The 24,020-nt window shown below is 44.2% G+C and overlaps 2 protein-coding genes and 1 non-coding gene across 17 annotated transcripts in view; 1 reads left to right on the top strand and 2 right to left on the bottom strand.

Annotated features, from left to right (window-relative positions):
* Positions 1-20,764, top strand: part of ZRANB1 (zinc finger RANBP2-type containing 1) — a 61,164-nt gene extending 40,400 nt beyond the window's left edge. For all 5 annotated transcript variants that reach the window (XM_066238904.1, XM_066238903.1, XM_066238901.1 and 2 more), the window contains 8 exons: positions 3,895-4,082; positions 8,390-8,543; positions 9,710-9,781; positions 10,320-10,518; positions 15,418-15,538; positions 16,383-16,512; positions 16,612-16,841; positions 17,747-20,764. In XM_066238904.1, coding sequence (XP_066095001.1) covers positions 3,895-4,082; positions 8,390-8,543; positions 9,710-9,781; positions 10,320-10,518; positions 15,418-15,538; positions 16,383-16,512; positions 16,612-16,841; positions 17,747-17,965 — 1,313 coding nt within the window. In that variant the 3' untranslated portion in view covers positions 17,966-20,764. The remainder of the gene's footprint in view (positions 1-3,894; positions 4,083-8,389; positions 8,544-9,709; positions 9,782-10,319; positions 10,519-15,417; positions 15,539-16,382; positions 16,513-16,611; positions 16,842-17,746) is intronic.
* Positions 6,769-24,020, bottom strand: part of CTBP2 (C-terminal binding protein 2) — a 160,371-nt gene continuing 143,119 nt past the window's right edge. For 10 of the 11 annotated variants that reach the window (XM_066238899.1, XM_066238893.1, XM_066238894.1 and 7 more), the window contains 3 exons: positions 23,534-23,661; positions 23,074-23,191; positions 22,093-22,398 (listed from right to left, as the gene is read on the bottom strand). In XM_066238899.1, coding sequence (XP_066094996.1) covers positions 22,218-22,398; positions 23,074-23,191; positions 23,534-23,661 — 427 coding nt within the window. In that variant the 3' untranslated portion in view covers positions 22,093-22,217. Of the gene's footprint in view, positions 8,151-22,092; positions 22,399-23,073; positions 23,192-23,533; positions 23,662-24,020 lie in introns of those variants that run through there. The other variant, XM_066238891.1, reaches the window with a different exon arrangement.
* Positions 14,273-14,348, bottom strand: TRNAV-AAC (transfer RNA valine (anticodon AAC)). The gene has a single exon. It is a non-coding gene; the product is annotated as a tRNA-Val (tRNA).

The following is a 24,020-nucleotide window of genomic DNA, read 5'->3' on the forward strand; positions in this document are numbered from 1 at the left end:
TCTCATCTGTCCTGGTCTCTTACATTCAGTGAGATTTTACCACTGATGTTTATTTGCTGTCTTTTACTACCTACTAACTCTTCTTTCTACTTTCCTGTTATTCCCTAATGCATATTAAAAAGTGGTAGAAATGTAATGTTCTATGAAGAACTCCAGAGACATTTTGTAAATTGTTTTGCATACGATTGGGTGTTCAGCTCCCACTCTTCCCTCGTAGAAAACATGGGGTAGCTAAAATGGAAATTATCTGAGCGTGGGCCCAATCTGCATGTTTACAGTGAAAATCCATCTATCAAGAAGTTGTCTAAACTTTAATCAGTAGCTCTCCTGAACAATCTGTAATAAGGATATACCAAAACTGTGGACAGTACAGTGATATTCTCATGAAATTTTATATGTTATAAATTTACCCATCTTTGTAGCTGAAAAATCACCAATAACTTAACTGTAAGTTTTTAATTATGGTTAATGAAAAGTATGGAATTACATATTCCCAAAGCATTAGATGATAAAATGCTTTGCTTTTAAATATTTGTGCCTATACATAAGTTTGTGTTTTTCATGTTGTGGGAAGTTTGGATAATTTCAGAATCTCTACTCTTTTCATCCTCCTTTGCTGCCTCCAGTATTTATTCTGTGCTAGGGAGGGTGCAGCATATTGTGTCTGCAATTTAATGCAGAGAGCTTGGGGTTGAGGGATATAATTAAGTGTTTTTGGTGTATTGGATTAGGCCGAATAGAGATGACACATGTCAGCTTTATTGATATTCACGTACCATGCAGTTCACCATTTGAGGTTCTGTTTACATTTTTGAAAAACACTTTATTTGAAGGCAGACTGGGTTTCATTGTAAATCATAATTCCAAAGCACAGCTTGCTGACTTTGTTGTACTATTTGGTATTTGGTCTATATTCTACCCCCACCCCATTTAAGCTTATTAGTTTCTATTTAGAGATCTCTCAGAAACATAAGAGAGGAAGTGAATTCTTAAGAATTTCTAAGATGAGATTCTTCCATACGTTAGCTAACAGTGAGTTAGCTAAAAATAGTGAAGACTGATTTGGAAGCTCTCCCCTTCCTCCAACCAAAAGAGTGAAATTAGTTGATGTTTAGCTTTAGATGACCTCATCTTTGGCTTTGGGAAATAAAAGTGTCTCTCTGTGTGTCTGTGTGTGTGTGTGAGAGAGAGAGAGAGAGAGAGAGAGATACACACAGGCTTACACAAATACTGTATAGGTCTTCCTCTATCTTTTCAGATAAATTGATCAGACTTTTTGATCCTTGGGTTGCTTTTGGAAGTACTCAGAACATTTATAGTGTACAAAGTTATTACACATATATATTTAGGTTAAAGCTAACAACTGTAAAAATGGTGCAGCGTCACTGCGTGCACCTGGAAACATCTTTGACAGGACTGAAGGGAGCCTCCGTTTTCCAGAGGAAGTGCTGTGGACACACGAGGCTATAGAGTGGGCACGCTCAGTTCCAGACATGTACGGAGTTATTCAGAAAGTCATGAGTCCTCCATAGAGTGGGCACGCTCAGTTCCAGAGCATGGACGGAGTTATTCAGAAAGTCATGAGTCCTCCATAGAGTGGGCACGCTCAGTTCCAGACATGTACGGAGTTATTCAGAAAGTCATGAGTCCTCCATAGAGTGGACACGCTCAGTTCCAGAGCATGGACGGAGTTATTCAGAAAGTCATGAGTCCTCCATAGAGTGGGCACGCTCAGTTCCAGACATGTACAGAGTTATTCAGAAAGTCATGAGTCCTCCATAGAGTGGGCATGCTCAGTTCCAGAACATGGACGGAGTTATTCAGAAAGTCATGAGTCCTCTAGATTTTCATTGGTGATTAAAACATGTTAAATTTTAGAGTTCTTGCCCTGGCCGGTTGGCTCAGCGGTAGAGCGTCGGCCTAGCGTGCGGAGGACCCGGGTTCGATTCCCGGCCAGGGCACACAGGAGAAGCGCCCATTTGCTTCTCCACCCCTCCGCCGCGCTTTCCTCTCTGTCTCTCTCTTCCCCTCCCGCAGCCAAGGCTCCATTGGAGCAGAGATGGCCCGGGCGCTGGGCATGGCTCTGTGGCCTCTGCCTCAGGCGCTAGAGTGGCTCTGGTCGCAATATGGCGACGCCCAGGATGGGCAGAGCATCGCCCCCTGGGGGGCAGAGCACCGCCCCTGGTGGGCGTGCCGGGTGGATCCTGGTCGGGCGCATGCGGGAGTCTGTCTGACTGTCTCTCCCTGTTTCCAGCTTCAGAAAAATGGGAAAAAAAAAAAAAAAAAATTTTAGAGTTCTTTTGTACTTGACTCTTTAACTATAGATTGTTTTTATTTCAAGTAGTACTGTGTGTCTATTCTTAAGGTTTACCCTTCTGAGTAGACTCATCCCCCTTGTCTCCTGCCCCCTAGATTACATTTTAGCTCTACTCACTCCTCCAGAGCACTCTGCTGCATTACGGGGTTTATGTGTGTTGGAGGTGGGGTTCCTGCTGTACTTGGTGTTGACATGGAGGAAAATATCAATCTGCGCTGCTGGGAAAATAAGTGTGCCTTTAAGAAGGTGTTCTCATTTGATGTGTAGATTCTTAACCTGAAAGAGGTACTTACGTATGTGGTTGGGGTAGGGGCTCATTTGTCTAGGGACAGACTCTAGATTTCCAGAAGGGATTTTTGACCCCCGAGTTTGAAAACTTCGATGCTGGTCTTTTATGACTTACAGATGTGATGAAAAAGGACTGTTTTGAGTGCAGGAGTCATGTTTTTACTGCCTTTGTGTTTCTCACGTTGCCTACGTAGTGCTTGCTCTGCATGTCATGGGCATTCAGGGATATGGGAATGGGATGATTGTTTTATTTTTTATTTTTGGAATGATTTTTTAAAGCTGGTTTCTGTTTTTAACCTTTTTTTTTTTTTAATTTTTTAAACGGGGAGAGACAGCCAGACAGACTCCCGCATGCGCCCATCCAGGAAACATATTTATTTATTTTTTACAGATACAGAGAGTGAGTAAGAGAGAGGGATAGACAGGGACAGACAGACAGGAACGAAGAAAGATGAGAAGTATCAATCATTAGTTTTTCATTGCGTGTTGCAACATCCTAGTTGTTCATTGATTGCTTTCTCATATGTGCCTTGACCGCGGGCCTTCAGCAGACCGAGTAACCCCTTGCTGGAGCCAGCAACCTTGGGTTCAAGCTGGTGGGCTTTTGCTCAAACCAGATGAGTCCGCGCTCAAGCTGGCGACCTCGGGGACTCGAACCTGGGTCCTCTGCATCTCAGTCTGACGCTCTATCCACTGCGCCACCGCCTGGTCAGGCTAGTCTGATTCAAGTTTTAATGTAGTAATAGTTTTTAATAGGTTTAAGAAAGACTTGGCTATAAGAGAATCTGAAATCAAAATATTGTTAACTTTCATTTAAGGTTGAATATGGTTTTAATTGCTCTAAATCATCTCGAAGCTACTACAGTGTGGAAGGGTCAGCATTTGTTTTGATTCTGCTTTAAAAATGCAACATAAAGGGCAGAGCGCCTAGTACCTGTGGAAGCGCATCTGTGTCTCCTTGGTGTCCCAGAGTCAGGACCAGAGCAGGAGCTTAGTGTCTCTGTGAAGTCTAGTTTCTCGTATGAGACGATCTGTCTCTGATTCAATTAATGTATTCTAACTTCCTCAAGAGTATGGAGCCAGCATTGATGTGAAGGTAAGTGCCTGTGCCTCACAAGGCAGTTCTAGTTCTAGTTTTAGGAAGAAATGAAAGGGAGGGGCATTTAAACGATTCCCCAGGATCCAGAAAGCACAGAGAAACAATTAAGAGTTTTGAGTGAATGCTACAGGTTTATGCTTTGTGAAGAAAAACAGAATTAAACTCTTTTCTATCTTGATGCTTATTTTAGGGGTGGTAGAAGGTGACCTGGCTGCTATAGAAGCTTACAAGTCATCAGGAGGGGACATCGCCCGCCAGCTCACCGCGGATGAAGTGCGCTTGCTGAACCGCCCGTCGGCGTTTGACGTTGGCTACACCCTGGTCCACCTGGCCATACGCTTCCAGAGGCAGGACATGCTGGCCGTACTGCTCACAGAGGTGAGTGTGGCTGTCTGCCTGCACTTGGCTCACATGGTGGAAATGTGTTCTTTTGTTTATATTTTTGATGTTATGTTACTGCAAACAGTTCTTTCATTCCCTTTAAAATATATTAAATTTGAGACTTCAACATATATACCTTTTAAAGGGTATATGCTCTTAAAATAGGACATTTTGTCACAATATTTGACTTCAGTCATGTTTGACTTAAAGTTCTGTTTATCTGTTATTCATTCCACTGGCACATCTTTACTGAGTATCTACCATGTGTCAGGCACTGTGCTAGAAAAGGGACATGATTGTGAAGACGTTGGTTCCTCCTCCATTGGTCTCGGCAAGAGGAGAGAAGCAAGCAGGTACCTTGTACAGTGCAGGCGCACCACAGTGGGAGCGCCCGGTGGGGGGCAGTGGGGACAGTGTTCCAAGGCACCTTGCCTCCTGCCTGGAATGGGCAGTGTTCTGGTACGATCTGAAGGTGGCGTAGGGTTAGTCTCATAAAGTAGGTGGAGGAGGGGAGGACTCTGAGAGCACCATCTATTCAGAGGCCAGGGTGGTGGTGCTGTGGTGCATTCAGCAACTTGCAGGTGACTTAGCTTGGCTTAAATGGTGACTGAGAGCTGAGCAGGGAAGAATGCAAGAGAAGGGAGGACGGATATGAAGGATCTTCTGGGCCAAGGACTTCAGAAACTGCTCTCGGCAGCGAAAAGGCTGTCTGGTCGAGGTGCCGGGAAGTGACAAGATCAGGTGGTGTTTGGGCTGCTGCAGATGGAGAGAGGCATGCCTGGCTAGGTGAGCTGGTGCGGCCATGCTGGCTGGGCTCCACTGGACAGGGGTGGTTGTGGGCTGGAAGGAGTGGGCCTGTTTGGGGGCGTGTGTGTCACCTAGTCAGGGTGCGTGGTAGCTTGGATGGGAAGTAAGAAGACAGAGATCGAAGTCAGTTCTGAGGTTTCTGGCATTGATAACCAAGTAGATGTCACAAATGACAGAGGTTGCGAAAAAATTATTTAGGATGCAGCTATGTTTCCCAGGTGATTTTTTAAAATGACAATAGGATAAAAAGTGCAGAGAGCTGGCTCAGTTGTGGGCTCAGATGCTGTCAGTACGTCCACATTCTCTGTGTACACGTCTGCATATTTGTTTACTTCCCTGTGTTAATATTTGGGAGCTCTGTGTACAGAGCACCGCAGGGAGTAAGAAATGTGAACAGGAAGCAGGAGGCTCGGAGCCGTGCTCACCTGGTCTGACGGCAGGGCAGCTGGGCAGCCAGTAGACTCGGGAGGAGGGGCTGGAGAGACGCCGTGATGGACTCGAAGGGCCAGCGGAAGGGGACGGTTGGAGAGGGAGCTGTGTGATCTGAGGGTCCTGAGCTCTGGCACAGGGCGGAGCAGCTACAGACAGTTTCTGTGGTGTCTGCAGCCTGGCACAGCACGTGTGGTGGTGCCCAGTTGTGCTGGGTGTGGGAAGGGCTGCCTGTGGAGTCCTGTTGCTGGTGATGGTGGGGGACGGGACGGAGATGGCAGCCTAAGCTAAGGCGCAAGTCCTCGGGGAGCCCTGGGTTCCCCGCAGGCTGCTACGAGACTGAGAAGGTTCTGCAGGAGCCATCTGGAAACCAGCAGTGAGGAGATAGAACCCTACTGTATTATTGTTTTCCTTCTTTTTTTTTTACCCTACTGTATTATTTATTGCTGAGTAACAAGGTGCTTCAAAACTTGGCAGCTTAAAACAACCAACACTTGTTTCTTCATTGTTTCTGAGGGTAAGGGAACCTGGGAGCGGCCTGGCTTAGCTGACTGTTAGTTGACTGGTTTTGGCGCAAGGTCTCAGAGGTGGCAGGCAGGCTGTTGTTGGCCATGGCTGCAGTTGTTAAAAGGCTGGGCCGCGGCTGGAGGATCTGGTTCCCAGAGGTTGGCAGGAGGCTTCAAGTTCGTGTCATGTGACCCCTCCATAGGGCTGCTCTTGAAGTGGCAGCTGGTCTCACAACAGCAAGTGACCCGAGAGGAGGGAGAGGAGGGTGCTGCAATGGAGCAGCAGTTATAGATAACGTGATTGAGCAAGTTACGTACAGTCACTTGAAGCTTATTCTATGGAACGAATAGACCAACTGTGATACAACATGGGAGAGGGGGAACGGGGGTTGTTCTAGGTAGAGAACAAACTCGGTAATGGAGTTTGCTATGAGTGAAGCACGACCTAGAAAGGACAGATCTGATTGAAGGGGCAGTAGGTAGACTGGAAGGAGAGACTGAGTCTGGAATAAGGACGTGTCTGCAGAGAGCACAGGGCCAGGTACTCCAGGATGAGGACAAAGCTCTCGATTGTGGGGGCGTGTGTCAAGGTCAGGGGTTTTAGGTCACAGACTCTGTGGTTGGTAGTCTGCTGGAACCTGTGAACTCCTTTCAAAATATTTTTAAATGAATAAAGTAAAAATAGGATTACAAAGGAAAACAGTTACAGCTGGTTCTTGAACAACTGAGGGTTGGGATGCTGACACCACCTCTCCATACAGTTTAAAATCCAAGTGTAACTTGTCTTTCCACAAAACTGAACTGCAGTAGCCCTATCGATAACATAAATAGCATGTTTTGTATGTTATATGTATTATATACTGTATTCTTAGAATAAAGTAGCCTGGAGGAAAGAAAATGTTATTAAGAAAATCATAAAGGCTAGAGAGTACATTTATCATATATACTTCATGAAAAGAATCATATAAGTGGACCGTGTAGTTCAAACCTGTGTTGTTCAGGGGTCAGCTGTATATTGAAACATAGCTATCAAAACGTTAAGTCAAGAAAATGCATTTTAAATATAGACAAGTGGTTAGTAAAAATTTTAAATTAAAATTGATATTCAGGTTCATGGCCCCTTCCCAAGTTCACGGGCCCTAAGTTAAGAACTACTGGACTAATGAGATGGTTGACAGTCACGGGGTTGCAAGGCTAGGAGACGAGAGGCAGGCTTCAGGGACATGGCCTGTCTAAGGGTCACAGTGGAAGGAGACTGCCCGCAGGCCGTCTCCCACTGGCCACTTCTCTGGGAGTGTCTGCAGTATTCAGGTTTCAGTCGGGTTGTCTGGACTAGAACATGTCCCGGTGTCTGGAAAGGGGCTGAGGTAAGCAGATCGGTATGAGCCAATTTTGAGTTTACTTTTGGGATCCATTTTAACATGTATGAAATGGGCAATTCTGAAAATATTTAATACTGTACATGGTTTTCTATAATTTGAGTGTCACTTAAAGATTGGGTTAATGGAGATAAGATGTGAGGATATCATTGTCACTGGTGATTCTGGCTAGTCCAGTTTAGTGAAACTGGGTTGTCATGCAGAAGTTTTCAGAACGTGCCTGGTGATTTTGTTGGGTATGCAGGCTTTTTTGAAACTGGTTATTTAACAGTAATTACAGTCAAGTTTTTCACATGTATTTTGTAGATGATATTATCTGTAGAACTATTCTTTGAGTGGCATATGGGAAGATCTCCAAACCGCATTCTGACCGGAAGCCTCCCCCGGGAAGGTGATTTAGGCTGGCTGCCGTCCGCAGGACAGGGAACAGAGCTGGCGGGCTCACTCAGGGTTCTCACTGGACTCCTTTCTTCTCTAGCAGACACTCACCTTTGATTTCAGAATTCTCTTGAGCTCCACAAAAGGAATACAACTTAAACATAAAATAATATCTTTGCATCCTTTGTTGCTTTTCGTCATTTAAAAGGAGAGGACAGTTCTAAACACCCCTCTCTGGAGGTTTTCCCTGCTATTCCGTACTTGGGAGGGTTGTTGACTGTTCTACATTTGAACCTTTGGGAACAATACCATTGGACATAAGTTTCCATGTGCATCTTTGTATATTTTTAAGTCTCAAGTAGAATCACTGACGGGAAAATGGCTGTTTTCCTGGAACACTGTACTGATACATACTTCCACTGAGGAGGAAATAATACCCAGTATATTTTAAAATTTAAACAAAACAACACTCCTCTCCCGCAGTCAGTGACTTGATGGGTTCGAGTGTGGCTCCAGGAGCTGAGGATTGAGGATGGCTTGGTTGGTCCAGGCATCAGCTTCACATGCTAAAATAAAAATAAAAATAGCTCAGTTGATTCGAGCATCGGCCCCAGATGGGGTGGAGGGTTGCCAGGTGGATCTGAGTTGGCCTGCATGTGGGAGTCTGCCTCACTATCTCCCCTCTTCTCACCCCCACCCCAAACCCACTACCTTGAATTATGGGATGTCGGTAATTTCTTTTAAACACGGTTTTCTACTTCTGTTGATAAGTGAGATGCAGAGGAACGTTTCTTTTGCATTGAAGGTGTCTCAGCAAGCGGCGAAGTGCATTCCAGCAATGGTGTGCCCTGAGCTGACCGAGCAGATCCGACGAGAGGTCGCCGCCTCTCTGCATCAGAGGAAGGGTGACTTCGCCTGCTACTTCCTCACTGACCTGGTCACATTCACGTTGCCAGCAGGTACCCTACATTTCACTGTGAAATGTCTACTTACTGTGACTTTTATTTCTTATATATGGCTAGTGAAAATGTTTCTGTTAGAAAGCAGGTGACTTAGCTGTTTTAGGTGTCTCTTAAATCACTCGACTCTCCTGTTTATACTGGAAGTGGCGGTGCAGGAGCTGCTCATGAACTTATGGTGGGTCTGGTAGGACCACCAGCTGACGGTGGGGTTTCTTGTGGGCCTCGGGTTGTTTTTTTGAAAGTACTAATTTTTTTACTCATTACATTGATTTCCACTGTATTTGTGAAACAACTTTTCATTTTTCAGTTCAGCGATAATTGGGAAATGTCTTAGATGGTTTTTGTTAGTTGGCAGTGAATAAATGCACTCAACACCAAAAGTTTCTAAAATAAATCTTTCATTTTGGTTTTGAATGTTTTGAGCTTGACTATAAAAGCTCAAAACAGGAGCATTTACAAATGGCAGAAGATAATAACTAAGCCTTTCAAAATCAGACAAATTTCATTTGAAATACATTCTCTATATACAGGGGTAGGGCAAAAGTACCTTTACAGTTGGGAGTACCTGAAAGTTTCTTTTTTTTTCTTAATTATTGTATTTGCTTTTTCTTATCGTTGTTACTTTGTATTCTTAGGATCACTCTTTAGGTGACAGTAGCTGGTAATTTAACCTGCCTTTGCCCTGTATTTAAGCTTTACCCCAAGTGATGATTTTTATTTTGTATTGAAAATAGCTTAAAACATTCCATTTTTTAAAGGATAATGGTTTTGTCTACAGCCATACCACCCTGAATGCTCCCGATCTCGTCTAAAGGACAATGGTTTTTACTCAAATAATTAACTGGATAGAGAGCATAGAGACCTTTGAGGATGGCGATGGAAACATCTGTGTGCCAGAGATAATGACTTGTTAACTTCTATTCAATGTAAGAAGATTCTAGAGTCTGAGAATAAGAGGCCTGAGCAGAGTTGAGAATGTGGGAGAGAACGAAAAATAATTTGCATGTAATTTATTGTTTTAACTTAAAAAATCAGATAGCCTTATTCTTTTTTTTGTCCCTTTATTTCATCTTTCTTGAGGTAGAATAGATTGTGAACTCTAAAGTGTACATTGTGGTGATTTGATGTGAGACATAAGATACTTGAATACTCTTTCCTTGCAGATATTGAAGACTTGCCTCCAACAGTCCAGGAAAAATTATTTGATGAGGTGCTTGACAGAGATGTTCAAAAAGGTAGGCATGGAATTAATGAGTGTAATTAACTTTCCTGAATGTCAGTCAACTTTCTGCTTTGTTTTGTAGTAGTTTGATTTGGTTTGGAGTTGTTCAGTGTATGGTGAACATGTTTTATTTTTACTTTAAATTAAAAATATGAAGTCCTTAATAACAGTGTTGTCCTGTGCTCATTCAGTTAATTGTATTTTAGTATAAAACTTGGGGGAAATGGATATTTACAGTTCTTAACTGTGTAGTGGGAACAAAGTTGTTAAATTGGTTTTCTACTTTCTATTCTAGACTGGGTATAGTTCCATATGAAACATTTTTAGAAAATAAATTGTAAAGAATTTAAAAATTGAGTAAATTATTCTAAAGCCACGAACTGTTTCAGCTATTCAAAAGGTTTATATTTTAATTGACAAATTTATTTAGGTGTTTGTTAACAGATTACATGTAAGCCTGTTAATATCTAGAGAACAGGTTCTTTCCTCCTTGAATTGTTCTTAAGTGCATAGGTGTGACAGTGAACATGCTCTTTAAATTCCTTGTGTAGAGTTAGAAGAAGAATCTCCAATTATAAACTGGTCCTTGGAACTGGCTACACGCTTGGACAGTCGACTGTACGCACTTTGGAACCGGACTGCGGGAGACTGCCTACTTGACTCAGTGCTGCAAGCTACCTGGGGCATTTATGACAAGGACTCAGTGCTCCGGAAAGCCCTGCACGACAGCCTGCACGACTGTTCACATTGGTGAGCTGGCGCCTTGCCCGCTTACATCCAGGGTGCACTTGCTGAGTCCATTCCCATAGTTGTGGGATGGTTCTCGTCTGTTTTCTGTGGAAGCCAGGGAAGAAAAGGCTTTGGACATTGTGGCACTTTGTACATCTCAATGGTTTTTATATCTTTTTGCTGAGCTTTAGAGTAGAAATATTTGAAGTTATGAAATATTTGAAGTTATAGTAGTAAACTTAAATGTTAGTAAGATGGTATTTGCTCATATTTTTATAGCCTTACTGCAGGTTTTCTTCCCGAGGTGCATGCAGGTAGTCGTATAAGGCCACATTTTTTATTTCGCCGTATAGCATCTAATGAAACAGGCGACTCCGTCTTGAACCGTAAATTCACCCATTAAAGGACTATCACTAGGAATGATGCCTGTTTGTGTGGTTTGGTCTTTACACTTACATATTTGACTTAGACTATTTTCATGGTTTGCATATACACATGGTTTGTAATTTAGTTATATTTTAAATGAGAAAATTTGAGGCTAAAAGGCTAAATTAAACTGGCCATTGTTGAAGTTAGTAAGTAGCAGGAGTCATTTAAAACTGTGTACTATTTTCCCTACATTCATAACAAATGTGCTTTTTTCCTCTTCCACCTAATTGAGTGCTTACACAGTAATGATAACAGCCTACTCCAGGTAACTATTGCTCAGTATCTTTACATCCCTTTTGAGGACTTCCTAGTTGTAAATTTTTTGTCAGTATTTAGGGATTATGTGACGTCCATTAGACTATAAACCCCCTGGGGTTTACAGATCTGCCTTTTAGGTTTAACTACTGGGACTGTTGTCTCAGAAAGTTCGATGGGTCTGTTCGGAATTTTTTGTCTTTGCTTTCCTATAGTTTGAATATGATACACTTACAGTTTTTATGGTGTTTTTCATCAGTGTTCTCTTAGCTACTTGGATCTGTGGTATCGTCTGATGTTAATTTGGGGAAATTCTCATCTCAAATATTTCTTCTGTTCCTTTCTTTTTTCCCTGTTATCTCCATTGTACTGCATGGTACCCTTCCTCTAGCTGTCCTACAGGTCTCGGAAATTCTCTTTTCCATCTGTGTTCTGTTTCTTTTCAGTTTTAGAAGCTCTTGTTGTCATATCCCCCTGGCTCAGGGATTCTTTCCTTAGCTGTGCTAACCTACCAACAAGCCCGTCTAAGGCGTTCTTCTCTGTTACAGTGTTTTTGGTCTCTGGCATTCTTTTTGGTTCTTTCTTAGGATTTCCATCTCTGCTTGCAGTGCCCATATGTTCATGCATGCCGAGTCAGTGGTTTCCAACCTTTTTTACACTTGAGGAACGATGAAAATAGGAGAATTATTTTGGAGACACTAAGGCAGAAATCATCCTAAGCATAAGCAGTTCAACTAAGGGTATTTATTGGGTCAGTAATTTTCATACCCGTTCACAGAATGGCAGTTGGCAAACATTGGTCTGTGTTATCCATTAGAGCCCTTAGCATATTAATCATAGTTGTTTTAAACATTAAAAGTAAAAATTCAAAGCATTATTCCTATGTTTTGTCTAAGAATTTTATAGTTTTAGCTTTTACATTTATGATCTGTGATTCGTTTTGAGCTCTTTATTTAAGGTGTGAGGGAATAAAGGCCTAGTAAAATGTCTGACCCTGGCCAGTTGGTTCAGTGGGTAGAGCATCGGCCCAGTGTGTGGATGTCCCGGGTTCAACTCCTGGTCAGAGCACACGGGAGAAGCAACCATCTGTTTCTCCACTCCTCCCCCCTTCTCTCTCTCTCTCTCTCTTCCCCTCCTGCACCCGTGGCTGGATTGTTTCAAGCATTGGCCCCAGGTGCTGAGGATGGCTCGACGGATTCAAGTATTGGCCCCAGACAGGGATTGCAGGGTGGCTCCCAGTCGGGGTGCGTGTGGGCATCTGTCTATCTCCTCTCATGTAAAAAAAAAAAGTGAAGGTTTGTTTCTTGACTCTGTTTCTTCCATTGGTCTGTATGTCTGTCTACAGCCAGCATCTACTCTTGATGATCGTAGCTTTGCAGTAAGGGTCAAGATCAGGGTGTAAATTGTTGAACTTTGTAGTTTTATTTAAAAGATTCTTTTTGCTATTCTGAATCCTTTGGATTTCTGTATAAATTTTAGGGTCTATTATATCCATTTGTGCAAAAGAAAAGTCCTCTGGGGTTTTGGTAGAGAGTGCACCGAATCTGTAGCTTAAGTTGGGGAGTATTATCAGGTCGATGGCATTGAGCCTCACAATCCACGAACATGGGATTGATGTTTGAATGTCAGACCAAACTTGTATTGCTGTGCCACTTGGTCATCTGTTTCTGGGTTTGTGGTGTTTGTCCTTTTTTTCTAAAAAATTTAAAGAATTTACAAATTGATTTTACAGAGAAAGGAGTGTTGGGGGGTGGTGTGAGAAGTATCAACTGCTTCACTTCCTTTGCTCATTGCTTGCTTGTAGTGTGTGCCTTGACCGGGGCAAGCCCAGGGTTTCAAACTGGCGACCTCAGCGTTTCAAGCCGACGCTCTATCCACTGCGTAACCACAGGTCAGGCTTGGTAGTCTGTTCTTAATGAGCCAGGCAGTTTCCGAGTTTAGGTCATGGTGGGATTCAGATAATTTAACAACTGATTCTTTGCCTTAATGACCATTTTAAGTATAAAAAACCCGATATACTGAAAAGTAGTTTATTATTTCATGAATTTATTACCTAAGAATAATAAAAGAGGTACACAAAACTAGATTGTTATAGGAGTTTTAAAATATTAATGAAAAAATTAAATATAATACCTGACCAAAAAATACAATACAACTATTATTGAAGATATTTCCATATTGCTGCTTGATTGGCGTCCTCACTTGCAATTTTTTTCACCTGTGGACAGAATGAACATTACTACGGTGCTTAGACTAATATGCTGTTGCGCAGGTGAACATTAAAAAAGAGTAAGGAAGGCCAATTTGTGATTTCCGTATTGGGCGGCTGCCCAGGCGCCCACCTTAGAATCCTGTGACAAGTGCCATTTTAACAACCGGTTCACTCACCTCAACAAAAGAATTAGGTATTGGTTTTGCTAAACCAGTTTGAACCAGCTGACTCCCACCATTGGTTTAGGTCTTTGTGTGGTGGGCATGATTATTTGAACGAGCTTGTTTTAAAAGTGTATATTTTAAACCGCTTTGTTCTGCAATCTTCTCTGAGGAGCTTGAGGACTCCATTGCCATCTCATTTCTGGCAGACCCAGTGATCTATTTATAAGTGATTCTGAGCACTACCCAGGAAGTCTAACTGCACATCTTTGTTTGTAACAACTTTGTGTGTTTTGTGGTATTTCTTCTTGAACTTTTCAAAACAATGTATTTTGTCATTGGTGCATTCAGATATACTTTTATGTTTCTTAGGTATTCTATTTTTTATTTTATTTTATTTTATTTTTTTTTCCATTTTTCTGAAGCTGGAAACAGGGAGAGACAGTCAGACAGACTCCCGCATGCGCCCGACCGGGATCCACCCGGCACGCCCACCAGGGGCGGTGCTCTGCCCCCCAGGGGGCGATGCTCTGCCCATCCTGGGCGTCGCCATATTGCGACCAGAGCCACTCTAGCGCCTGAGGCAGAGGCCACAGAGCCATGCCCAGCGCCTGGGCCATCTCTGCTCCAATGGAGCCTTGGCTGCGGGAGGGGAAGAGAGAGACAGAGAGGAAAGCGCGGTGGAGGGGTGGAGAAGCAAATGGGCGCTTCTCCTGTGTGCCCTGGCCGGGAATCGAACCCGGGTCCTCCGCACGTTAGGCCGACACTCTACCGCTGAGCCAACCGGCCAGGGCCTCTTAGGTATTCTAAAAGAAGGCTATCCATATTTTATTTTTAAAACATTTGACATTGAAAACTTACACTCCTGATTAAAAAGCCTTGATTATCTGGAATAGAAAATATTTTTCCTGGTCAACCAAGAGTTAAAACTTCTGTAACATTCTGTTTTAGTCCTTTTAGGAAATCTAACATACATTAGTTTACTTTTACGGAGCCCTCCATTTGGTGTAAGGAACTTGTAACACTGCCACATGGAGCTTTTTTGTGTGTGCTGAAACTTTTGAACAAAGCAACAGTGTTTTATTATCTTTTCCTTCTTTTATCTAGTATTTAAATACAGAAAGGTACCCGGGATTTTTAGTTCTTTTTGAGAGAGAGAAATACAATGTTCTGGATTAAATGTTGGTCTTTATTTCAGGTCTTTGCTGGCTTGTTTTGTAAGACAGAGAATCACAATTTTGAGCATAGCTATATCTGGTTTTGCTTGTCTTTATGCTTGATATAAAGGACAATCATAGATTTTGTTTCCAGTAATTCAGTCTACCAGTGACCTAGTTTGATTTTCACTCTTCATAATTAGGCTGAAGTAATTAGGAAATATTAAAGAATTGTAGATAATTATTGAGAAATAATTTTATTTAATGTAAGAAATCTCAGGAAGTGACTGCTGACACTGTTTATAGCACGTGGGCTGTCGCTGCCCAGCCTGTTGTTCATGCCGTGACCAGTAGTGAGAACCCTGCAGGGGTGAGGAAGCGTGTGGCTCTGACCATATCTGACACCACAGATGATTGTGATTTTTTTAAAATTTGTAGACTGAGAGACAATCGAACTGTTCCCATCACTAGTATTTGAAGTTGTGATGAAAATCTGGCGGGTGGTGAAGCAGAATGTGTAGGAGGATATGTTAATGGGTGGCTGCTAGCAGTGTGGGAGCATTTTTAATTTGAAAAATATATTGCAAGGCAGGTAAACTTAATTTATTAATCTTTTCATGTGAACTGCTCAAAGACTGCCTTAAGTACGATTGCAATAGTAAATGCTGTTTACGGAAGGCTCATTTTTCCCTGTCTGTATTTTTAGGTTTTACACACGTTGGAAAGACTGGGAGTCGTGGTATTCTCAGAGCTTTGGTTTACACTTTTCCTTGAGGGAAGAGCAGTGGCAAGAAGACTGGGCATTCATCCTCTCCCTTGCTAGTCAGGTAAGAGGCTCCGGGCCACTGCTTCTTATGGGAGCAGGATGTGGGGCCGGAGCTCTCGGTCTGCACGAGACTGCTCTCCAGCCACCATGTGGCTGAGCACATCCCCGCTGCAGAGCGGGGGAAGAATGCCTTTCTCAGGACCTGGTAAAGCTGTCAGAATGGAAGCTGTGCCGTGAGGGTTCTCAGGAGTTACATACTGGTTCAGATTGCTTTTCAGTTACATTGCCCTCTCAGGAGGCTTCATGCCTGTTCTGCCCTGACTGGTCAGCTTCTGTCTTTGTCTGAGACTCTCCTCAGGTCACCGAGCACACAGTGGGCGCTCTGCTCGCTGTCAAGCTGTGAGAGTCAGGTCATGATCCTGGCAGAGGCTTTTCCTACAGGACAGGCAAGAGCGAGTCCTCATCGATTTGGGGATGGCCTGTTAACAATACGTGGTCAGTTATTGGAGGGGAAGGTAGACCCGTTTTCTGTCCTTGAGTTAGGTGATGCTGCCATTTAGTTTGCAGGAAATAACAAAGCTCATCTCTACCTCGGGAGGACCTTGCAGGTAGTACTTCACAGGGAACTTAACTGGATCTCCCCTTGCTGTTTGAAACTGTTCTCGACATCAGTATTTCACCAGATCTGTTTGGTTCTCAAGTTTGGATAGGGAAGGATACCTGTACATAGACTGCAGATTTGTTACTTTTAATGGACTTGGCTATTTGAGGAATCAAGTACTTTTTTAGCTTGACAATTTTTATAAAAATGCATCAAGATAGTATTCGAAGGACAGTTGTGTTTTACACATTTTCCAGAGTGTGGTAATAAATGTTTTAAAGAGAAATTATGTTGTTCTGTGCAGCCTGGAGCAAGCTTGGAACAGACACACATTTTTGTACTTGCACATATCCTTAGACGACCAATCATAGTTTACGGAGTAAAGTATTACAAAAGTTTCCGGGGAGAAACTTTAGGATATACTCGGTTTCAAGGTAAGCCATTAATCAAGAGTGTTTGAAATCTTTTATTATTATAATGTGGTTTGCAGCCACATCCTGAGAATCCAGTTGTGACCTTTCTTCTCTTTTCAGGTGTGTATTTGCCTTTGTTGTGGGAACAGAGTTTTTGTTGGAAAAGTCCAATTGCTCTGGGCTATACAAGGGGCCACTTCTCTGCTTTGGTTGCCATGGAAAATGATGGCTATGGCAACCGAGGTGCTGGTGCTAACCTGAACACCGATGACGATGTCACCATCACTTTCCTGCCTCTGGTTGACAGTGAGAGGAAGCTACTCCACGTGCACTTTCTTTCTGCTCAGGAGGTGAGAACGCTTTGCCTGCTAACTGCTCGGGCTAGCAGCGTCGTGTCAGACCTGGTGCAGGGCTGCTGGCCCACTCTGGAATCTGGTTGTAGCAGCTGTCATCTGCGGAAACACTGGTCAGAGCTGCACCTTAGGATGAGTTGTGCGGGGCATAGTAGGGATCAGCGAGGTCCCTGCCCTTGGGCAGTGGTGAGTGCTGAGAAAGGTCAGGCTGATCTGGCGGAGGATGGGCAGGGGCAGGAGGCTGAAGACTGGGGTTCATCAATGCGGCCCAGAGCTCTGTCCTGCCCTCTGGTTGTCTGGGAAGCTGGTGGCCGGCCTGCTCGGAGGAGACGCAGAGGTGGCTCAATGGGACTAGACACCAACTGGGGGCATGACAGGAAGGCCAGGCAGGACCCCAGTGCAGGCCAGGGAGAAGGCCGTGTCAACCAGGCAGGGAGGCGGTGAGAACACGTGCAAGAACTCAGAAAGCCTGTAGTCTTGTAAGATTAATGCTTTTATTTAATATGCTAGTAATTATAAAACTTTTATAATCACATTAAAAAATCAGACCAGTTTTATAACTTCAGTCTGTAAGTAAACTTACCTTGTCATGTGTTTGAAGCTGCAACTTTTTTTTTTTTTAAAGCCTAAAGCCTTTTCTGTGTCAAGATTAGTTTATTAGACATTTGCTTTTTTGCTCTTGTATCAGACAGATGGTTACTACTAGGTTGTTTACTCTTAAATAGGTTTTTGTGCAAAATTCCCTGCTGATGTCTTTTTCTGTCTGACCATAGGAAACTGGGTTTTACTTATAAAATTGGTGAGAGGTTGAAACCATGTTAAAAGTTTGTTGCTTTGGCGTCTATCAGATTTCTCATAGTAAGCCTCTAATCTGTTTTCCCTTCCTGATGTCCCTCTAAAAGCTAGGTAACGAGGAGCAGCAGGAGAAACTGCTCCGGGAGTGGCTGGACTGCTGTGTGACTGAGGGGGGCGTCCTGGTCGCCATGCAGAAGAGCTCCCGGCGGCGCAATCACCCTCTGGTCACGCAGATGGTGGAGAAGTGGCTGGACCGCTACCGACAGATCCGGCCCTGTACCTCCCTGTCTGACGGGGAGGAAGATGAAGATGATGAAGATGAGTGAAAAAAGCTAAGGAGCAGAAGACCAAGGTATTGGCTCTGTGGTGACCCCAAAGTTAGTGTGGTGTTCCAAGCAGAGTGCATGGTGCGGAACCAGGTCGACCCCGCAGGACCTGCTCGAAGTTTTGATTCCACCCACTGAGGGGCGGTGCGTCTGCCCAGCAAGGACCGAGAACTTCGTTTGGACTAGTTTGTAAAAAACTAATTTCATTAAGACAGAACTCTCTTCATTTCACATTGTAAATCTGTCTATAACTGTAACGCATGTGGTTGTCAGAAGTTGTGTAACAGGAACAGCTGTACCAGCATTTCACGTTGCTGAGACGTTTCCCAGCAGGGGCACCTCAAAGGCACAGGGCAGACGCCCCATCCTCTGAGAGAGGTGACATTTCTAAGTAGAACCTGGCATTCTGCTCCCATCTTAAAAGATCCATGTTACATCAAGTCTCACTAGAGCTCCTTAGAGATTTGGAAACTTTTTGTACAAATTGTCCACAGCAAAAAACAAAACAAAAAAACAAGCTTATTTTATTAATTTAGTTCCTGTTGTGCCCAATAAAATCAAATCTTTTAAGGAACAATCTACAGTAAAGTGAGAATTTTTTGAGTGAACTTGATATAGACATTGTTCCCTTGTTTCGGTTTCTGTTTTTTTTCTTTTTTGAAGTTTCTGATATGCCCCCTTTCAGTACTTAGATATTTATTCGTTTGGAAGAGTGCCCTTGAAATGAGGGTCCTCCGCCCGACTCCGGGCAGCAGTCTCCTCCTCCCTGGATGCAGATGCGGAAGCGCTCCGAGCGAGCTGCGCACCCTGGCCCAGTGGGCTGCCGTGCGGGGCTCTGGGCTCTCCGTCCCTCGTCCTCAGTTTGGGGGTGGCAGGCTGCAGTAGGCAGGCACGCCTTTGCCGAGGCTGACTGGGGAGCGCCTGCTCAGCACAGGAGAGAGGTTAAAATGCATTGTACTGATGAATTTCTCAGCGAGTAGTCTGAGAGTTTTTGCATGTTGGTTACTTGTGGCCATTCTTATTTAAAGTTAAAACTAATAATCTTAGATAGGACTTTTTATAAGAAGTATTATTTGACCACTTCAGGTATACATTCAATATGGGTAGAGATTTCAGACCTATCTCAGGAACACACAGACTCAGTGTTCTGACAAGCACTTTGTAACTATTGACGTGGCAGAGTTTGGAAAGAAACCCCTCCCCCACATACACTTTTTCTTCCCTTTGATGAAAAGGCTGTGAAAACCTTTTAAGTATTTGCTTCTTGTTTTCTTCTGAGTTCTGTTTAGGTGATACTGAACTGTGCAGCACCTTAAATTTGACTTTGACTACCAAAACTAGAGAAACACCCACAGCCCGTCGTTAGTTCTTTCTCCCTCCGAACACAAAGGGCCGCTCTGCTGCATGCTGAAACTTGCAGGGAAATGTTTGCAATCTGATTCTATATAAATGAAGTTCGATATATTATAATCATGGTAAATGTTGCTGTTCCAAGTGGTTAATATTTTCTTACAAATTGACGTTTTGTGGTTTGCTTTCATTTTGGTAATTATTTTTTTAGCAGGCTGCCATTCTGACTGCTCTGTGTGTAGCATCTCTAAACTTGCCTCCGTGTAGAAATAATTTTGTAGTGGGCAGAGGTCCTGCTGCAGCTGCTGTAAGCGAACACCGCCCTCCCAGTCAAAGAAGCCAGAGATGTCCGAGGTGAAAGCATCTAGTCACTGCGGCCGAGGCGGTGGTCACTGCTGTGCGGAGGTCCCTGGCAGGCGGGCAGCCGGCTTGCTGTCCTCTGCCGAGTGCTTTCCTAGAGATGCCTCTATTCACTTAGGAGCAGTGACCCCGACCACACCTGTAACAGGGACAGCACTCTTCCCTGTGGGAAAGGACTCTAGATCACATGTCCTGGGCTCCACACACAGATGGGGCTTTCAGTGATCTTCACAGCAGATGGGCTGGTAAAGGCCAAACTTTTGGGTGAGTCAATGCTATGTTAAGCTCTTGAACTATTAAACAGCCATATTTGTTGTCCCAAGATGGAGTATGTAGTCCTTCCTCAAAGGTCACATGTAGCTGGGTGACAGACGTGTATGTTTCTTGGTTGACTGTACAATAATACCTTAACTGTATGAACTTAACTCTATGGTTCCTTTTCTAGGGAGAATACAGTGTTGTGGTTTCTGTTCTAATTCAAATCCAGGTGCACTGTGGTTTTGGACCTGGCTTTTTGTTTGACCTTTAGGCTTATTGTGTCCCAGACTTAATTAAGTTCAGGGAGCACTGCTGCCCATAGGTGGCTGGGTCTCCTTCGTGCACCTGCTGCCCCCCCACTGGTTGCCTGTTTGATGCGTGGTTATGAAGATGGCTGCCATTCTTCTCCTGGAATGATAGCTCAGTACCACGCTGTGAGGGTGTTTCAGTGTGACATTTCACAGCAGAGTAGTGATGGGACCACTACCTTAAAACGAGCCAACGAGCCAGGAAGGGTCGATGCTTTAAGATGCCATAACTTGTTTTCTTAAAGTGAGCCGTGGAGGGTGCGGAAGGGGTCAGGGGGTGTGGTACCTGGACTTGTTGGATTTAATCGAGGCGCACAGATACTGCCAGTACAAAGGGATTTAATGCTATTGAACAAGGAAGATCCATTAAGTCAACTTAAATGGGTGATGTAATTATTTTGCAACATTTCTTTGTAAATATCATTTTAAAGAAGGGATTTTGAGATTTACATTCCTCCCTACAATAATGCTTGAGCCAGATGATTTTGCTTTTGGGTAAATTAAAATCAAAACTAAAACTTGACCACTTGTTTCTTGACTTAGTTCTGACTCACTGTTTCATCTTAAGAATGGCATGATTTGATAATAATGGACTTTCAATTAAACTATCACCTGAGGTAATATTCAGTGTTCCTTGAGTCTGGTTGGAATAGGCAGAGAGGAGAGCACCGCTCACCTTGCACCTGGGATTGTAGGAGTTGAATGCTGGCTAATTGAAAAAGCAGCTGCCTTTACACATCTCAAGTAGAGAACTTTTACATTGGTGAGATGTACTTGGAATTTCAGAACAGAAATTTTTATTACTTTTTATTGAAAACTGCACTGAACGCTAAATGTCCACCTTTACAATAAACAAATACAAGTAACGGTAACTCACACTAAAGCAAAACATTTCTGATAGCCATTATTTTTCTGTTTGGGACAGTTTTAAAGGTTTTTGTCACAAAAACAGGAATGTACCTATACAAAGGCTCAAAATAGGCCATCTTTTAAACAAAAAGGCGATGATTCACAAAAGACTATGAATATAACATGTAACTAGTTGATACAAATCTAATAGGATTTGTTAAATTCAGTCACATCTAATAACACACCTGAAGTGTTCTTGTATAAAATATCACGTGAAGAAAAGAAGACTTTATCAATGTCTAAAAAAGTGGGTTTGTTCATAGACAATCTGACAAGTTACCATAAAAAGTGTTTCCTGAGACATAAGGAAATGCAACATTATTCTTCTTGAACCCTTTCAGTTCAAGACTTTCCACTCAATAAAATAGCTGAGGATCTGAACTGAGAAAATATATTTGAATACAAACAGCTTGTGAAACTTAATACTTTTTTTTCTTTTTTTTTTTTGCATTAGAGGGTATCACTGAACTCACAGCCAGCCCGCCCGCTCCGTCTGCAGTCCAGCCGGGAGCCTCCTCTGGACGGGCCGGGCTGTCCTCGGGCCCGTGCTCGCAGTTAGTTGTCTAACACGGGCCAACAGTTCTCGCCCCGTGCTGTAGTCGCTTAATCTTCCTATCAGCAAGAGGTAACCAGCCCCCGTGGACCGAAGGGACTTGAGTCACAGGGTGGGGATTGCCTCGTAACATTTTTATTTTGATGTTTGGAACTTGTGACGCAACATTCTATAGAGCAAGGTGTTGAGGACCTGCTGTGCCCCAGGGACTGGTCAAGGAAAAAGATCTATTTATTCTTTGTGATTTGATGCACAGATGAGAAACTTAACACACAACAACAGAAGTTGGTCGTTAATGAATCACGTCCTAGTCTTTCGGGGCCTCCGTGAGCAGAAGGCATCTTCTGTTTTCCCACGTATGGGCTTCTAGCTCTTCTGTAGTTTTAACACTGCAGTGTCAATGGTGCGCATGTCCAGAATCAGTTAAAAGGACTGTCAAATTCCTTTCCTCTTAGTTCATCTATTTTTCACTGTCTCTTGGTCCCAGGTTAATCTGACCTTTTGTCATCCTCTGCTATTGCTCATTGGGGTGCTCTCGATTGTCCCCGTGTTTTGTGGGCTGGTTGGGAGAGGGCGCTTGGGAAGGGTGTGCCACTGTGGGGAGGTTGTGAGTGACCGGGATGCCTCCGGGGATGATCCCTTCCATGGCAGCAGGAAGTCCACCCGGGGCCACGCCCACGATGCCTGGCGGGTATCTGAGGAACAGGAGGGGCCAGTAAGTCCAGGGTAGAATGGGCCATGCTCCTGGCTCTGCCTACTGGTCTTTTTAATGGGAGAATCCTTTCCTACCTCTACGGCAAGGAGGAACAGATGTAAAAGCCTAAAACACTGACATCTAATCCACGGATAACAAAACCTGTTTAGTCCTATCAAAACATTGGCCGGCTCATTTTGTAGCTCTTAGGATAGGAACGGGCTATTCCAGCTGTCTCATCTGTGGACGGGTTTAGGGATTTCCCAGGGTGGAGTCCCCTGCATACTAAATGCAGTTTCCGAGCAGAGCAGCAGGGTCAGGAGCTAGAACGGCTCAGCGCCCGCCCTTCCCAGCAGTGTTGGGGGAAGAGAACCCTGGACAATGACTACAAATGAGACCCCTGTCCCTTGCATTGACTCAGCCACACAGTTTGTGGTGTTCGGACGGAAGATTCAAAGGAGGAACAATGACTGACAGTCTCTACTTTCTCCCCTAGAAACCCTCTGCTTTAAGGAAGGGGGTGCCACACTGGCCAGTGCCTTCCCACTCGCCCCTTTCAAAGGGGCTCTTCAGTTCTAGGCTGGTCCTGCAGGTTGGTCTGCTCCACGAACGAGGGGGAAGAACTGCGTGCGGGGCAGGCGACCGCCTTGAGCCCAGGCTCCCCGATCAGCCTCACCTGTAAGTGGCGCCGTTGAGCTCAGGATGAATTGCTTGCTGATCTATTACTGACCAGGGAGCTGTGGTGACAAAGAACTCCTTGTTCACACAGTTTCTTAAGCTTTCTGGGATGCGACCTGGAATAACATGATTACCTTTAATCATATACTCTGTACTGAAAGAAATCTGATAGCCAAGTCTCCTAACAGAGGGGCTGGCTCTTTGGAACATTCTGCATTTTGTGAAAATCAGAGCCCAAGCACTGAGCTCTTCAACACTAGCAATTCAGCCAGGATGGAAAGGACCCTCCTGCCCCCTCTGGGGGAGGGTCACCACTATGGTTAGCAATGGTTACACGGGCTGATCCAAAGGGGAACTGGCTTCTTCTGAAACTGTTTGGGACAAACAGGGTCCAGTCGACCTGAACCCCGATGTCTGCCCCTAACAAGACCCGTCTTGTTGGGCCGCGGGCAGCTCACCTGTGATTGCCCGGCGGATCTCGGTGGCAGCGGCCTCCCTCATCTCTAGTGACGCCTGTTCACTGTACCAGGCCGTGTGGGGCGTACAGATGAGATTCGGTGCGTCTTTCAGGGGACCCTGAGCAAAGCTGGATAAATGTACAGAACAGCGAATGAGGGCACTGCCCACTCAGCCACAGGGGTCCCGGGCCAGGCAGGATCAGCTACGGAGGGCTGTGTAATTCCGGTGTCAGGGACCCAGCGAAGAAGGGACAGTCTGCAGATGGACGGCAGTCCAGTGCATGGGGCAGCCGCACGTCTGCATTCCAAACCCACTACATCATTGTCCCCCTGCCCGTGTCTGATCACCTCTGGGCCCTCCACACTGAGAATATACCACAGTCCTCAGAAGAGTGGCGCCTGTAAACGTGGTCCCTACTTTCCTGCCCAGAACTTGTCTAGGAAAATGCCCCAAAGTGTGGGGTTAGGTGTGGATGTGGTGCTGTAA

The sequence above is a fragment of the Saccopteryx bilineata genome, chromosome 7 (genome assembly GCF_036850765.1).
Source record: "Saccopteryx bilineata isolate mSacBil1 chromosome 7, mSacBil1_pri_phased_curated, whole genome shotgun sequence".
NCBI classification, from domain to species: domain Eukaryota; kingdom Metazoa; phylum Chordata; class Mammalia; order Chiroptera; family Emballonuridae; genus Saccopteryx; species Saccopteryx bilineata.